The sequence below is a fragment of the Orcinus orca genome, chromosome 7 (genome assembly GCF_937001465.1).
Source record: "Orcinus orca chromosome 7, mOrcOrc1.1, whole genome shotgun sequence".
Lineage (NCBI taxonomy): Eukaryota > Metazoa > Chordata > Mammalia > Artiodactyla > Delphinidae > Orcinus > Orcinus orca.
The window spans coordinates 6,653,294-6,669,585 of record NC_064565.1 but is presented as its reverse complement, the minus strand read 5'-3'; the positions used below and the strand labels follow the sequence as shown (position 1 = coordinate 6,669,585).

Genomic DNA, 16,292 nt, shown 5'->3' with positions numbered 1-16,292 from the left:
ATATACATAACTCACAAAACCAAAAGCTCTTTAGGGTCCTCAATAACTCCCAAGAGTGTAAAAGGATCCCGAGGCCAAAAAGTTTGAGAACTGCTGGTCCAAGCCAAGCACGTGTCCCAACCCTCGGCCAGGGATGGTCTGGAGGTGGACAGGCTCAAGTCACCTTGGGCCAGTGAGATGGCAGGACAGGCTTGCTGGCGGCCTGGCTGAGAAACTTTCTTGCTGTTAGCAAGAAAAGTAAGGCTGTCCCTCCTTCTGGACAGGCAGGCCTGGGGAGTCTGCGGCTATAGTCACCAATGGCAGTCATCTGAAAACAGGAAGAGAGCCAGCCTTGGGATAAACCACCAGGCTAGCAGGAGGAGAGACAGAAAGAACCTGGTCCTGGGTGGCTCTGGGGTACTGCTCATGAAAGGGTCCTGATGCCCGTTCTCCACATCCCTAGCTACGTGAGCCACATTAGCTTACGAAGCCAGTTGGAAATTTCTGTCACTTTCGAACCTCCGTCCTGCCACCCATTATACAAATGATCCCTCTTAATCTTAGGATTTTACAAACGTGATACACGTAAGCCTCCTGTCTTCATATAGGTCAGTGACAGAAAGGGTAATCTACAGAGGTCAGAGCCCATCCACTGGCCCTCCAAGACCACAGGTATCCTTATTAAATTACTCCCATCGGATCTGAAGACCTCATGTGTCTTCCCTGACCGGATGATAAGACCGGGCAGAGAAGAAACTCCATCCTCCACGTCAGGCCCCACTCAATCTCCTTTGGGAAGGGCTCTGAACCAGACGGCCCCTTCAGGGAGCCACCGCACCAGCATCCTGTCTCAAACCAGGCCTGCCCGCCGCTGGGCTCTCCTGCCTCTGGAGCCCGAAGCTCCTCTGAGAAGGGACGTTTGGGAGCTGGCACTGCGGCCAGGCACCCTTGCCTGCACTTCCACAGGTTCATGAGCCTGTGAGGTCAGGACCATTACTAAGCCCATTTCCCTGATGAAGAAACTGAGGCACAGACAAGTTACATCCTCCCCAACCCCCAAGGTCACAGGCAGGTTCAGACTCACCACCGGGCCCCAAGCGTTTAGCCCCAGTCTCTGCTCTTTGGGTTTCACGCCAGCATCCCGATGGCACGTGGCAGCTCTCGCTGTGCCATGCTCCTCAGGACCATCGCCTCTGGGCTGGTGGACCAGGGCGGGGAAGTGGGCCCATCCAGCCCAGGGGAGCAAGGGGGTGTGGGGCTGAGAGGGGCAGCCCGGGGTCCCCAACCTCACCCTGAGCCAGCTTCACTCTCTGCTCCCCAGCCACCTCTGCCCCGCAGGGAGGTGTTGGCAGGCTTACCCTCTTCTCGTTGGAGGAGTCGTTCACGTGGACCCCACAGGCCAGGTCAGGCCTGGGGAAGGTCTCTGACCAGCCGCCCTGCGTGCAGTTTCGAAATATGGAACCTGTGGAGGCCAAGCAGCCTGCAGTGAGCAGTGGGGACCGGACCCAAGGCCGGCTCTCCGGGTGCCCTCGCCGCGTCTGAGGGGCAGCTGGAGCTTCCTTCCGTCACCCTGTCCCTTTCTCTGAACCACACAGGCAGCTGCAATTGGCCCAGCTGGCCCTGGGAGCCTTAGTAAGAGTCAGTCAGGAAAAGTAGTGGGAAAGGTGCGCAGGCAGATGGCCTAGAGCAGATGTGCGAGCGTGGAACAGACCCGCGGCTCCCAGATACGTCGACCTGCAAAGCTGGCCGGCCCTGCACCGATACCCCTCCGGCCCCCGCCTCACGGCCACTGTGCCAGGCACCGAGCTCCACAGTGAGGGAGACGACTGACACATGCCCCAGGCCCAGGCCCAGCAGAACTTCCAGCGTCACCACTCGATTCCCTGGGTGCCCCCGGAGAACCTTCAAGCTGGGAGGCACTGCAGTGTCTCCTACGAGGAGAGAGGCTGGATGCAGTGCTTAAGAAGAGCAGGTTACACACCTTGAATCAAACAATGTTGATCTCACACTAACGGCTGTGTGTTTATTCAATTATAAAATTTCGTGCTCTATTGTAACAATACACGGTCACTGCTACGTGCTGGGCACTGTTCTAAGCGTGTGATGGGTATTAACTCATTTAATCCCAACAGGACTAGGAGGCCAGCACTGTTACTTTTACAGTAAAATGTACTGTAACATGTAAATACTACACCCATTTTACAGCTGGGGAAACTGAGGCACCCCATGGTTAAATAACTTGCTCAAGATCACACCACATAAATGGGGGCCCTGGGATGTGAAGCCCGGGGCTCAGGCCTACACTCCTGGCCGCAGGCTTTGTCCTAATGCCCTTTCTTACTCCTGGCCTTCCTGCTCACAGGCCCTGCAGCCATCTAAGGGCGGGTCCCCCAGAGAATCTGCCTGGCTGGTGAGGACCCAGCCCCGCCCACAGCGGACCTTCCTCAGGCTCCTGGTCCTACTTCTGCACTAACAAGTTCTATTTTACATCTAACTTCACACCCTGCTCCCCAGCATCTGAAAACCAGCAGAGCTAGCCCTCCACGCAGCCACCCCTGAGGATGGAATGATTAGCTCTTTAACCAGGACACCAGGCCACACCTCTGCGTATCTCTGCATTACAAATCGCAAGGTAGCCGCAGCCCTCCCTCCCTGTCCCGGGGTTCACCGCCCCACCCCTCCAGCACAAGGCTGCAGCCTGCGCCCACACGGAGGTGACAACGGCCCCCCTGCCTCCCTGGCAGACGACTGTTCCGAAGGCTCCCCCGGGCCTGCCCAGAGCGCTTGCTCATCAGACATTTGCAGGCTGGCTGGCTGGCTAGACAAGCAGATGAGGGGGGATGAAGAGCCTGCTCCAAGCACTTCTACAAGAGGAGAGGGAAGAGCTTGCCCACGAGGAGCTCTCAGAACAGGAGCCCAAAGACTGGGGTAGAGGAGCTGTCGGCCAAGAAGGAAGTCTGGGACAGCAGCGGGGGCTGCCCTGCCTGCCCTGACCGGCCCGGCTGCACCCTCCTCTCCGGGCTGCCGAGGAGGGCCGTGTTCCGGTCCCCGGGTCTGGCTGCTGTGGAGGCTGCAGGGGTGCAGGGAGCGGACCCTGTACAGAGGGGCCCTGCTGCTCCTTTTGCTCTAATCAGTATCCTGTCCAGGGCCCCCAGCCACCCCAGCTGGGCCTGGTGTGTTCCTCTCTGACAGGGCCACTGGCTCTCAGGGTTCCACTGAGCTGGAGAAATATGGTGGGCATTTAGAACCAGCCGCTAGGCTAATGTACTGATCCTGATCTCATCCTCACAGCGCCCCACTGAGGGCGGTGCTGCTGACCTATCTCACAGACGAGAAAACCAAGGCCCAGAACTGGGCAACAGTGCGGAGCCAGATGTGGCCCATCACTGTACGGCCCTCCTGCCTGGCCCTCTCCCTGAGGTCCCAGGGGCAGCTCTAGCAGGAGACCGTGGCCTTCGAGCTCTAGGCGTGCCAGGTCTAGGACGGCTCATGAGACCTGGAGCACTGGTTTAGAACCAGCTAGATCTGAGTTCGAAACCCAGCACTGGCTCTTTGTTGCTGTGTACCCTTAGGTGCATCATTTCTCTGTGCCAAATGGGAATAATCACCCACACTGCAGGACGCGTCAGGAAACACGACAGCACACGGATGTCACTCAGGCTGGTGCCAGACAGAGTGGGAGCCACAGGGCTACTTCCCTTCTGCTCTTGGCCTTTCTAAAATGGACCAGTTGGTGCAGTGGTTGAGAGTGCGCCCGCCGATGCAGGGGACACGGGTTCGTGCCCCTGTCCGGGAAGATCCCACATGCTGCGGAGCGGCTGGGCCCGTGAGCCATGGCTGTTGAGCCTGCGCGTCCGGAGCCTGTGCTCCGCAACGGGAGAGGCCACAACAGTGAGAGGCCATGTACTGGAAAAAAAAAAAAAAAAAAAAAGGACCAGGACGGTGGGGCTTGGAGTCTTGGAATTTAGGAGATGGGTGGAAGGTTTCTATAATTATATCAAACAAGCTAGGCTGTCAGAGAGGAAAGAACGGTGGTCAAAGGTACACTGGCTAGATGAGACGGCTGAATTAAAAGCACACACACTGCCTGGAATCCAAAAGCAGTTATCAGACAGCGTGTCCCTAGAGGCCAGGCTGCCTGTCCAGGGGCCTCTCTCCACAGACCCCACAGGATTCCCAAGATGCTGCTGCGTGCGATCCAGGCCAGGCGCCCAGAGCAGTAAACAAGGCAGTGCCCTCTGCTGACAGGGCTCTTAGTAGAACTGCAGAGGAGACAAGGGGTGGGCTCCCTCTGTAGCCCCTTCCTCCCACCCACTTCCCCTGGGTTTAATTCCTAATAGGTAAGGGATTCTGCCCCAAGTTCAGGTCAATGAACACCTCAAGGGCCCCCGAAACTACAGTCAGCATTTCTGTTCACATATACGTATATGTGTGTGCAGTCTGGGGAAGAGCCAGGCCAAAGCTTTTATCTGATTCTCAAAAGCCCCCAGGACCCTTGTCAGGTTAGGAATCTCTGCTGCTATAAGGCTCCCATCCCCACCAAGGTAGAAGGGAAAAAACGCCAAGGCCTGACCCCAGTCGGCAAGTGTGCTTTTTAATAAGGAACTCTGGAAGACCTTTTAAGCGTCAAAGGAATGATGCCCAGCCGCTCTGCGGCATGTGGGATCTTCCCGGACCGGGGCACGAACCCGTGTCCCCTGCATTGGCGGGCGCACTCTCAACCACTGCACCATCAAAGCATCAAAGGTCTGGAAGACCTTTTAAGCGCCCTTTTAAGCATCAAAGGAATGCACCCTAGATAGAACATTCTAGGCCCTGGCACAGACAGACAAATATCTGGAGGCAGAGTCCAGCCTGCAGTTTCCCCAGTCACACAGACACTCATTCCGTCTGGGCCCATGTAGCGGGTGCCCTGAGAAAGAATTAACTTATTCTGTTTCTTTCTTCTTTCAAAAGGAAGGGTCTGGAGCGCCAGCTTGTCCTCACTGGGTGCTCCTTCCTTGCTTTGGCTAGGGAGCCCTGGAACCCTTGGAACACCACCAAGAAGCCTTCCCCCGGACTCCGGACCCGAGGTGTCTCCACGGGAGGATGGTTCTCGGTAACTGAGGCTGGACTGTCCCGACCCGACCTACGCTCCTGGGCTGGCCGATGCCCCGCACCTGCTGCTGGGCATGAGCACAGTGGGACCCAGGCTGAGATGATCCCCCCACCCAGCCCCGGACGCCAGGCAGCGCAGCCAAGGGGCAGCCCCTCCGTGCCGACGGGCGGGTGGCGGGTCCTGCAGCCCCACAGCGACACCGTGTGGCAGAGAGGAGAAACGGCAGTCCCCGCCTCTCCACCTCCCAGCCGTGAACCTGAGGCCAAGGGCTAAAGCCCTCTTCGACGCTGTTACTTTTACTCCTGAACTGGGTCAAGCGCAGGGAAGAGGTCTGTGGTTTGCAGGGGCTTTGTGATGACTGAACGAGCTCACGTCTCTAAACATGCCTGGCGCGTGACAGGGCTTTAGCCAGTATTCGTCCCTGGGTGTCCCCCGAGACAACATCCTCACTCCCTTGCTTGAAATTAAGGGAAACCTTATAAACTGCAGCTTTGCCAGAATCTTCCAGGGAGGGCAGAGTTCACCAGCAGGGCCTGGCAGAGAGGGCACAGAGGAAGTAAGTGTCCTGGAAGGCCAGCCTGGGCCCGGTGTGAGCCAGACACAAGGGCTGGAGCGAGGGCCCCGGGGGCTGAGGGGGCAGAAGCGTGGAAGGGAGGAGGGAAGCCTCTTGAAGAGGGCACTGGGCAGGGAGAGGCAGGCCTGGCCTCCTTCACCACTTCCCCAGTATGTGGCCCCCGGCGCCCTTGCTTGGCGCCCTGACAACTGAGGCCACACCACACCTCCCCAGTCAAGGCTTCCCATCCCCAGCGAGGACCACCCCCACCCTTCTGCTCACTCCTTGTCCCCAGAGAAGTCTCCTCGGCCTCAGGCCGCCAGGCCCAGGCCCACTCAGAGGGCTGCCCCACAGCCTCCCAGCTGGGCCCCTGGGCTGAGCGGTTACCGTTTCTGCCCACGAGCATCCAGAGGAACCGCGGGCAGGCCACTTCCACCGTCTGTCCCAGCGCAGAGGAGGGCCAGCAGCTCGTGTTGTCCCACAGCCCCTGGCAGCCTGACAAGGAGAGAAGCGGAGTCAGACGGGTCGCAGCGTGGACACAGGGCCTCCCCAGCACTGTGGCACCAGCCCCAGCACCCGCGCCTGGGCGTCCCCACTAGCTGCACTCCCGGGACCGGGAACCGCGGCGTCTAATGGGCCCTGTCACCTTTGGGGCGGTGGCCTCGGCATCTACATGGTGAGTGCTCGGTGCTGCAGACACACAGGGACACGCCATCTCACATAAGCCTCGCGAGGGCAGGGCTGGGCTCCTCCAGAGCAGAAGATGGAGCATCTCCCGGCCTCTGCTCGCACCCACTGACTCCATGGCAGTGAGCCTGCAGCCTGGCTGCACAGTACAACCACCGGGGAGCTTTAAAAACATACCTAACCAGGCCCTACATCCAGGGAGCCGCATTTCATCGGTGCTGCGTGGCGCTCAGGCATGATGCGGTGTTAAAGCTTTCTGGGTCATTCTACCTTGATGGCAGGGTTGAGAACTTTGTCCCAGGATTCTCAGACTTCAGCTCATATCAGAATTATCCAGAATGCTTGTTAAAACACAGATGGCTGGGACCCCACCCCCAAAGTCTTGGTGGAGCCTGAGAATTTGCATTTTTAACAAGTTCCCAGGGGAGGCTGGTGTTACTGGTCTGGGACCACACTTTGAGAACCGCTGCCTTGGCTATGGAAGCAGCGCTGCATTTGTGGTAGGAACGTCACTGAGGATGCTGCTTTCACCGCACTGGGTTCCCTTGACGAGGCCCCCGCCCCACCCCTGAAGGAGAACATGGTCTCAAGGCACCGCGAAGCTGGACTTACGGTGAACAACTAGTATACAGCTGTCCTCATAGACACTGAATTTGAGGCTGTTTCCTTTTTGCCTTGTTTGGCTGCTAGGAAGCTCAGAGCCAGATCTGTGGCCCACTTCTGGTGACTGAAAGGCTTTGAAGTGAAAAGACTATCAGGTGTCTTCAAGGCAAAACTAGGCGTTGTCTAATCACAGCCTTCTGGGTTACCTGATTCTGGCCTTTTACGTCCTTGAGCTATTTTGCAACTCTATAAATTGTAGACAACTGATGTCCTGTCCAAAGGCATTTGAATCCACATTTCTATCTCTTCCTTTGCATTTGCATGACTATCAGTTATCTACAATTTATACAGAATTGTTTTCCGCCAGTTTTGCATCTATTTGTAAATTCATTTTACCGCCTTATACATACAGTACTTTGAATTCTCCTGTGAACCAGTGGTAGCATCTTACTGGTTCTCTCATTACTTAGGGACAATGTTTGGCAGGTATTCATTTTGCACTTGCCCGTGAGTTATGATTATACTCTGTTAAAAATGATCATTTAGGGCTTCCCTGGTGGCGCAGTGGTTGAGAGTCCGCCTGCTGATGCAGGGGACACGGGTTCGTGCCCCGGTCCGGGAGGATCCCACATGCCGCGGAGCAGCTGGGCCCGTGAGCCATGGCCGCTGAGCCTGCGCCTCCGGAGCCTGTTGTTCCGCAACGGGAGAGGCCACAACAGTGAGAGGCCCGCGTACCGCAAAAAAAACCCACAAAAAACAAAAACAACAACAACAACAAAAATGATCATTTAACATAACCACCCACCAATTCTCCCAAAGTTGGATCCCGGGGGAACAAAGCCAGGGAACTTGCTCCTGTGACAGGCTTCTGGGGGCCCATGCCACCTGGGAGGGCATCACCCGGGGAGGTCTGGAGCAGACCGGAAATACAGCTGAGGTGACACCCATGAGGTCAGCAGTCACCCCACATCTGGTTTGGGGAGCACAGAGCAGACCACACTAACCCAGAGCCCCAACCTTCAGAGAGAGAACCCAGACTCCTGAGGCCCACAGACCTGGGCTCCAATCTGCCTCACCACACACTCGCTGCCCGAGCCCGGTTCCTCACTCAGCTCTTTTAGGGGAAACAGATGCCTTCCTCCTGAGGTTGTCCAGAGGAGGAGGAGATCAATGTCACATGGAAAGCCCAGCACTCAGTGGGTGCAGGGGAATTACAGTTCCCTCCTGCCGTCCTCCCCAGTCTTCTTCCTCCCCAAGCCCTTTCTTGTTTCAGCCTGGCATGGGGAGGGCAGGCCAGGCTGGGTCCTCTGAATTGCAGGGCAATTTTTAGCTGCAGGGACTGGCAGATGCGTGTGGTTTGAAGGGGGCCCTTGGATCACCCAGACGGCTAATTCCCAGCTTTTGTAAAGAGCAAGAGTCTCTTTCCAGGCATGAATAAAAACCAGGCTCAAAGCATCAATATCCTCCTTGACACCCTCGTCCACTCCATGTAAAGTCCCCTGGTGATCTGTCCCACTTCAGAGGCTCTGATCCTGCAGTGGACGTCAGAATCACCTGGGAGATTCTAATTCAATCATCCTGAGCCCCAGGAATCTGCATGTGAAGACCTCCCTACAGGCGCTGCTGTATGTGTCATCAGGCTTTGCTTTGAGAATCTCCGCACTGCACCTCCCCACAGCGAAGGCCCCTGCTTCCGGGCTCAGACCAGCCTTGGGCTCCCAGGAGCACATCCAAGATGATGGTGAGAGGCCAGGGAGGTCACAGTGACGTCACCTCCTGGTGCCTGGGTGCAGATGGCTCCCCCCACCCCGGGCAGACAGTCCGGAGAGCAGGAACCTGATTCCTGACTGCTGGACGCCTGTGCCCGCAAGGGCTGGGCAAGGCACAGGCGTCCACGAGCGTCTAAGGAATGGATGAATGCCCCAGCCTCCGGCCCCTTCCCTTCCCCATCACCCATCCCTTGTAAATGGGCTTTCGCCGTGATGCCCACTTGACTTCTGAACCCCACGCTAAGGTCCTGGCCTTCGGTTCTCTGCCACCAGCTCTGCTTTGGCCCCAGCAGGAGTCACTCTGTGCGTCACACCCAGCAGCTCACTGAATGCACAGCAGTGCTGCCAGGCGCCCGGCTCTGTCCTCGGTTTGCAAACGAAGCCGCAGCGCAGGGAGAGGCAGGTTCCTGGAGTCACACAGCCAGGAATGGGCAGGCTGGGAGGCGACCGTCCAGCCAGGCTCCGCCCACCTGCCTGTCTCCAGTGCACCAGCCCCAGCTTCCTGGAGGAGGGTGTCTGGGGGGCTCTGGAGGTGGAGAGCCCCGGGAGGGACAGGGAGGCTGTAGCCCTGGGCAAGGAGGGGAGGGCCATGGAGGAGAGCCGCCATGGGCACACAGGGCGGGGCCTGGATGGGGCTCCCACAAGGACAGTGAAGACATCCAGGAGTCCAAGGACCAGGTGCCTGCGTCCTTCAAGGAATGTGGGACTTGAGACCCCCTTGGATATTCCTGAGGCTTCACCCCAGCTCTCACAGAGCACCCCGAACGAGGGCGGGCTGGACCTTCTCTCTTCCTGAAACTCCCCAGGGCACCCAGGCAGGGTTCTGCCACTTTTGGGTGCCGGTCCTCCAGATTTCCACCATGGACGTGGCTCACCTGGCCCCCGGATGCCCTTGGGACAGTGACACGGTCCTGAGGGCCCCGGACAGACGAGCACAGTTTGCCTCCGCTCTGAGTTCTCCCACACCTGGAGGCTGGAGGGTGAGGGGACCCCTCGGCCTTGTTGCTTCTGAAGAAGCCCCACCGGCTCAGGCACACCTCCTGGGAGCAGACGGGGCATTTCCCCACTGTGGAAACACATGGGAGTCTCTTCCCTCACTTTGGAAGAAGTGGCTTCAGGGCTGAGGCTGGCCAGGTCAGCCAGGGCACTGGTCCATGGCCCCAGTCCACGAGGCCGGACGACCCATGTCCGGCTGGCCAGACAGATGGGAAGGGGGCCAGGGTGTCTGGCGGGCTTCCTGAGCTGGGGCATGTCAGGCCAGGCCCACAGGGACACTGGCCTGTGCTGGCAGAAGGCCGGGCGGGAGCGGCTGGTGGGGACTGGGAGGGAAGCGGGATCCCCCTACAGCTGGTTCACACCCATGCCCTTCCTATCAGCCAAGTAGGGAGAAGAGGCTGGGAAGGGGCCGTCCAGCCCTGTGCTGGACACACAGCAGGCACTGTGCACCGGAGGGGTCGAGTAGGGTTCCCGTCCCACGGCAGAGACGAGGAACCCAGGCCCCAAGAGGCAAAGTGAAATGCAGGGTGACAGCAGGGCTGGTAGAACTGAGATCCCACCGCCAGGCTGACGGTAGGAGGCCTGGATGCTGACTCCACATGCCATCTCTCACGTCCCAAGCCCTGTGACATGGCCACACTCTCCCAGCCTTGGCCTCGCTGTCTGGGCAGGGCAGGGCAGGTGCCGGCAGACCCAGGGGACCAGCGTGTGAGGAGCGCATGGTGGCGGTGTGCCCCTTTAGCTGGTACATGGTTGAACCCTTTTAATTTTAACAGCTGTACCTTTTTTTTTTTTTTTTTTGCGGTACGCGGGCCTCTCACTGTTGTGGCCTCTCCCATTGCAGAGCACAGGCTCCGGACGCGCAGGCTCAGCGGCCATGGCTCACGGGCCCAGCCGCTCCGCGGCATGTGGGATCCTCCCGGACCGGGGCACAAACCCGTGTCCCCTGCATCGGTAGGCCGACTCTCAACCACTGTGCCACCAGGGGAGCCCCAAACAGCTATACATTTTTAAAAAGAGAATTGAATATGCATTAAAAGGTTATAGAACAAGCACATCACAGCTGTGACTTTGAGGGTTACTACTGTTTAGGATGAGGCTAAGTTAAAAAAAAAAAAGTCAGTTGAAAAAAAAGGGAACCCTCATGCACTGTTGGTGGGAATGTAAGCTGGCGCAGCCACTGTGGAAAATGGTATGGAGCTTCCTCAAAAAATTAAACTAGAGCTGCCATATACCCAGCAATGCCGCCCCTGGACACACACCCAAAGGAAATGAAGTCACTATCTCAGGAGCGATCTGCACCCCACACGCACTGCAGCGTTATCTGCCACAAAGTATGGAGACAGCCTAAGTGTCCATCAAAGGGTGAATGGGTAAGGAAAAGTACAGTGAAATATTATTCAGCCTACTGGGATTCCCTGGCGGCCCAGTGGCTAGGACTCTGCACTGCAGGGGGCATAGGTTCGATCCCTGGTCAGGGAACTAAGATAGCGCGTGCCACGCCGCACAGCCAAAAACAAACAATAAGAAGGAAATCCTGCCATGTGTGACAACACGGCCGAACTCAGAGGATGTTATGCTCAGTGAAGTAAGCCAGACACAGAAACACAAACACTGTTATCATCTCCCTGGTATGTGGAATCCAAAAAAGTCAAACTCACAAAAGCAGAGAATAGAATGGTGGTTACCAGGGGCTGGGGCTGCAGGGAAAGGCGGAGAGGTTGGTCGAAGATTCCAGAGCTGCAGTCAGATATGATGAATAAGCCTAAGAGCTAACGTACAGAGTGCTGAAAAAAAGTCAGCCAATTGATTTAAAGGAAAAAATATTAAGGAAACCACAGTACAGAAGGTGCATGGTGCAAGCGGGCTGGAGGGACTATGGCCGGGGGAGCAGGGGTCTGTGCGGCCCCCTGGATGCTTGCAGGGACCCCTTTTCCGCGGCTCCAGGGTGTGAGTGGAGGGCCTGACCCCACTCCCCACAGGCTCCTGCTCTGAGTGCGGGGAAGGCTGCACAAGTGGAACAGGAAAGGGAAGGGGGCGTCCTGGTCTGGCCTCCCCTGGGGCTCTGGCTCAGAAGGGACGAAGCACAGAACTCGGGTCACTGTGGGGGGCTGGGAGTTTTAGACCCAGAGCAGTAAAGCTCAGCGCCTGAGCCGGGGTTGAGGGGGACCCATGAGGTAAGGGATAGGGGAGCTTTGTACACAGAGCCACTAGGGAGGGCTCAGCGCCTCTGGGAGGGCAGGGCTGGAATGAACGTAAACTGGCTGCTGCAGGGCAAGGAGGGCCCAAGGCATCCCCACAACCCTCCACCATCTCTGAGGTCATCTGCTGACACTGACTGCCTGGCTGGAGGGGAAGGGATGGAAGGGTGTGCAAGTTTAAGTAGGGAAACAAGAAAAGACACCATGGGACCACAGATGTCATCTGGAGGGGCCAGGGGGGTGCCTGCCTGGTGCCCACGGCACAGCATGGCATCCTCGGTTGAAGTGAAGTGTGGTGGAGACGGACTGAGCCTTGGACACACCACTTACCTCTACGAGCCTCACTTTCCTCATCTATAAAATGGGCATGGTAACGTCCCCCAGGATTTTGGTGGGAATTAATGATTTGTGTTTGCAGTGGATCTTTTCTTCCTCCTGGTTATTTTTTTCCTTTTTTCTGTCCTTCCTCCTCAGATTACTAGTTCACAGTCTCCAAGGAGGGCAGGAAAACTTACGATCTCCCTGACTTGGGCTTCCAAAGGTCCCTGGGGCAGGGGGATAAAGAGGAATTCTGGTGTAATCAAAACGCTTAGGAGAAAACAGAAGAAGAGCAAGACTTCCCCTCAGACTAGGGAGATAAGGGGTGATGTGATGAGCAGGCACACAGAAGGTTCCAGAAAGAGGCATGAGTGCACTGCTGCCCATTCGCCCCAGATGGCGGGAAAGCCCAGAGGAGAAACGGCTGCGGGAACACGTCCAGATGGACAGGACCGACAGCCTGTTTCCTGGCTTCATCATGCCTGCTCTGCCTTCTGAGCCCACCCCCAGGGGCAACCTGGGGCGGTCTCCTTGGCTTTGCAGTATTTACGGTATTTAGGCGTTGCCCTGCTTGTGATGGCTGGACCACACACAGAGGTGGTCAGGGTGGGTTAGAGGAACTGAAGGCCCAGGGTGGCAAGGGCATTTAAAAGCATGGCACAGGAGCGACAGCAACGAGTCTGGGGGTGTTCCTCTTTAAGCCAAGAAGCACAAACCGTTCCACAGAACTATCTTGGGGAGTAGTGGGGTGCCCACCACCTAGAGTGTTCAAGCAGAGAGGGTCATGCAGTTAGGAGGCTGCATGGGATAAGATGAAGGACCCTTTGAATGTGAGGCTGAGCGCCCGCTTCCCTGAGGCAGGCTGGCTCTTTTGCCTGCGGGAGGCTTGCTCAAGGTGGCCTCTGAGCCCCGGAGGCCTCTCCTCCCTTCCCCGAAGGTACACGGAGCCTCCCCTCCCCGAAGGCACGCCAAGCCTCCCCTCCCCCGACAGCACAACGAGCCTCCCCTCCCCCAACGGCAGGAGCTGCATCTGGGGCCTGAAAAGTCCTCCTTGTCCTCCCTGGCTGAGACGCCTCCTTTCACACCGCCTCTCACACTACATAGACATTAACTGGTGTCAACAGTCTCTCTCTTCCTCTTTTTTTTTTTTCTTTCCAAATGCTAATCTTTTCTTGGGAGGGTGAGAATATCAGTCCCTCACAGCTCAGTCTGGATTGTAAAATAGACAATCCTCAGGATTTGCACTCAAAAGATATGGGCTGAGAGTCCTGTTTCAGCTCTGGGGGATCCTGTGCCTCTAAGAGCCTCAATTTCCTCATCTGTGAAGTGGGGATGACAATGGTACTTACTGCACAGGTTGTTTCAAGAACTGAAAAAATATGTCGAAAATGCTACATGAACATAAGTTACTTGTTTCTGAAAAACAAGCCCAGATCAGTAGTGCCAAGGAAAGGGTGAAGAGAGCTGGGCTCTGGGCAGGGGAGGGAGGTCCCAGGTTGCCTGGCTGCCAGTGGCCCTCAGGAGCCAGGAGAAGCCAGAAAAGGACTGGAATGTTTGTTAGAGAAACTGCATTAAAAGCCAGCACGTAAGACACACTGATAGCAGCGCCACCACGTGGATGAACCTTGGAAACATTAGTGCAAGGAGGTGACACAAAGGTCATGGACTGTGGCTCCATTTGTTATGAAATGTCCAGAGTCAGCAAAAGCATAGAGACAGGGAGTGGATGCATGGTTGCCAGGGGCGGAGCGGGGGCAAGATGAGGAGTGACTACTCAACGGGTACAGGTTTCATTTTGGGGTGATGAGAATGCTTTGGAGCTACATAGAGGTGGTGGTGGTTGCACTGTGAATGCACCAGATGCCACTGAGTTGTTTGCTCTAAGATGGTTAATATTGTGAATTTCACCTCAATAAAAAAGCACTGCCCTCCCGCCACCAGCTAGGAGCCAGCCCATGTTCTTTGGGAGTGGGCAACCAGCCGGCAGAGACAAGAGGAAAAGGGGATGCTGTGTCCCCATTTTGAAGGCGAGGACGCAAAGGTCCAGAGAGGATCGGGGTCTTGCCCAAGGTCACACGGCCCCTAAGTGACAGAGCAGCACACCTGCCCAGGTCTGTCCAAACTGCTAAGCCCACATCCTTCCTGCCACGGCACTGTCTCTTGGGAACATTCTTCCTTAGGGAGAGGCAAAGCCCTTCAACCGGCCAGCTCTGAGGGGGTATCAGCTTCTGAAAACAGCAATAAATAGCCGGGTAGAGCACGCCATGCAGCTATTAGGGTGACCCTGAAATGTTCCCACAAAATGTTCCGAAGGCCTTGGCCACCTAACCCGGAATAGCTGAAGAGTTAATTTTTTATTCGTGATAAGTGTGCCGGGCTTGGTGACAGCTCGTTTCCTGGGACTCTTCTGGCGTTCAAACATTAACCTCCTCCCCAGGGAAGACCGGGCAGCTTAACCATTAACCTACACCCCCAACAGAGAGTCCGCCAGCCCCTCCCTGCCTCAGGCGCCAGACAGATCCTTGCTGGGGACGGAGGGCCTGTGGGCCCAGGTGCCCAGGACTTCAGGAGTCGTGCTCCTGAGTGGAGGTTATGGGACCGGATCCCCCCCAGGCGGCCTCAGCCCCGGCCCCCATCCCCGCAACCTGGCCCTGATGGGGATCCGCGGGGCGGAGCCTGACCAAGGGCTCCATGCCTTTGCTGTTTCTCCTGTTTTCATTCTTTGAAGAAATCTTCCCCCGCGGCCACCATGTCGGTTCTAGGCTCCACGATGGGTCTTCTGGCTCAGCTTTCTCAACCTGACAGCGGAACAGGCCTGAAGACTTTCCCAGGAGTCCAGGTCCTCAGAAGCCTCAGAAGTCTTCTGGCTCAGGGGCTTTTAAACCAGGTTTTCAAAACAACAGACCCCTTTTCCTAAATGAAAATTGCAGAAGGCCAAAATGCAAAACAGATCCAAGCGGCCCGAGCCTTTGCCCCGTTCACCCAGCTGCCACGGCCTGGCCAGACACAGTTGCAATTACTGCGTGTGCAGCACAGCCCCATCGCACACAAGGAGAGCGAGGTCTCCCCAGGGAGCTCACGGCAGAACCCGGCAGGAGTCCCACTGCGCCTTCTCAGCCCTGGATGCACAAGTAGGACCACATGGGAGCCTCTGGGGACAGAAGATGGCTAGACCTGCTCCAGGTCGGTGCTCCAGGTCTGGGCACATCCGCAGCCTCCCAGGAACTGCAATGTGAGGTCGGCATCCACAGGGTGACGGGCCCCCAGGTCAGGCTCTGGGGAGCACTCCCCATGGGTGACGTGGCTACACTTCTCACCCCAGCTGGTCTGTGACGAGCGGGGCAGGCCGGGGGCGTCCATGTCCTCTGCTGCAAAGGCTCTGCTTCACCTCTCTCTCTCTCCTTCAAGTCTCCTCTCTCCCTGCTCTCAGTCAAACGTCTGCACTCACTCATTCACCCAGTAAGTCATCAACAAACACACAACAACTACTAGGTCTTGCAGGCCCTGTGCCCCGTGCTGGGGAAAAAGAGGAAAGTGACACAGTCCCTCCCAATCCAGGAAACACATCCCTACGATGCAGTGCAGAGGTGCCAGGAGGGAGAGAAACAGAGGGTCCTGCAGAAGTCCAGGTGGCCAGTTGCACGGGGAGAAATCGTTCCTGGAGGAGTCTAAAAAGGAGAGTGGTTGGCAGAGTGGAAAAGAGGGAATGGTGTTGAAGCAGAGGGATCAGCATGTGCAAAGGCACAGAGGCATGAGAGAAACGTACACGGTCAGGAAGTTGTAAGCAATTTGGTTGAGCCAAGTGGAAATGTCTGGGATGGATGCGTGGACAAGGGAGTGAGGAGCTGAACCTCATCCTGCAGCCACTGGGGAGCAATAGGACATTTAAACACTTCAGATGCTTATTTTTAAAATAACCGTCTGTAACTTCTCAGTGTGAACTAAAGTTCACCATCATCTCTCCCAGTGGCTTGCCATTCTAGGCTTTATCCCTCAGGCCTGAATGCAAGTCCCACGCTCTGTCACGGTAATTTCTGGCGTTCACCTTGGGGACATGCAGGCAGCTGTAGTTTCTGGGGTGACAGGAG

The 16,292-nt window shown here is 56.8% G+C and overlaps 1 protein-coding gene across 1 annotated transcript in view; it reads right to left on the bottom strand.

Annotated features, from left to right (window-relative positions):
- Positions 1-16,292, bottom strand: part of SCTR (secretin receptor) — a 64,548-nt gene that overhangs the window by 28,944 nt on the left and 19,312 nt on the right. The window contains exons 3-4 of the mRNA XM_033400243.2: positions 6,018-6,125; positions 1,338-1,441 (exon numbers count right to left, since the gene is read on the bottom strand). Of these exons, the coding sequence (XP_033256134.1) occupies positions 1,338-1,441; positions 6,018-6,125 (212 nt within the window). The remainder of the gene's footprint in view (positions 1-1,337; positions 1,442-6,017; positions 6,126-16,292) is intronic.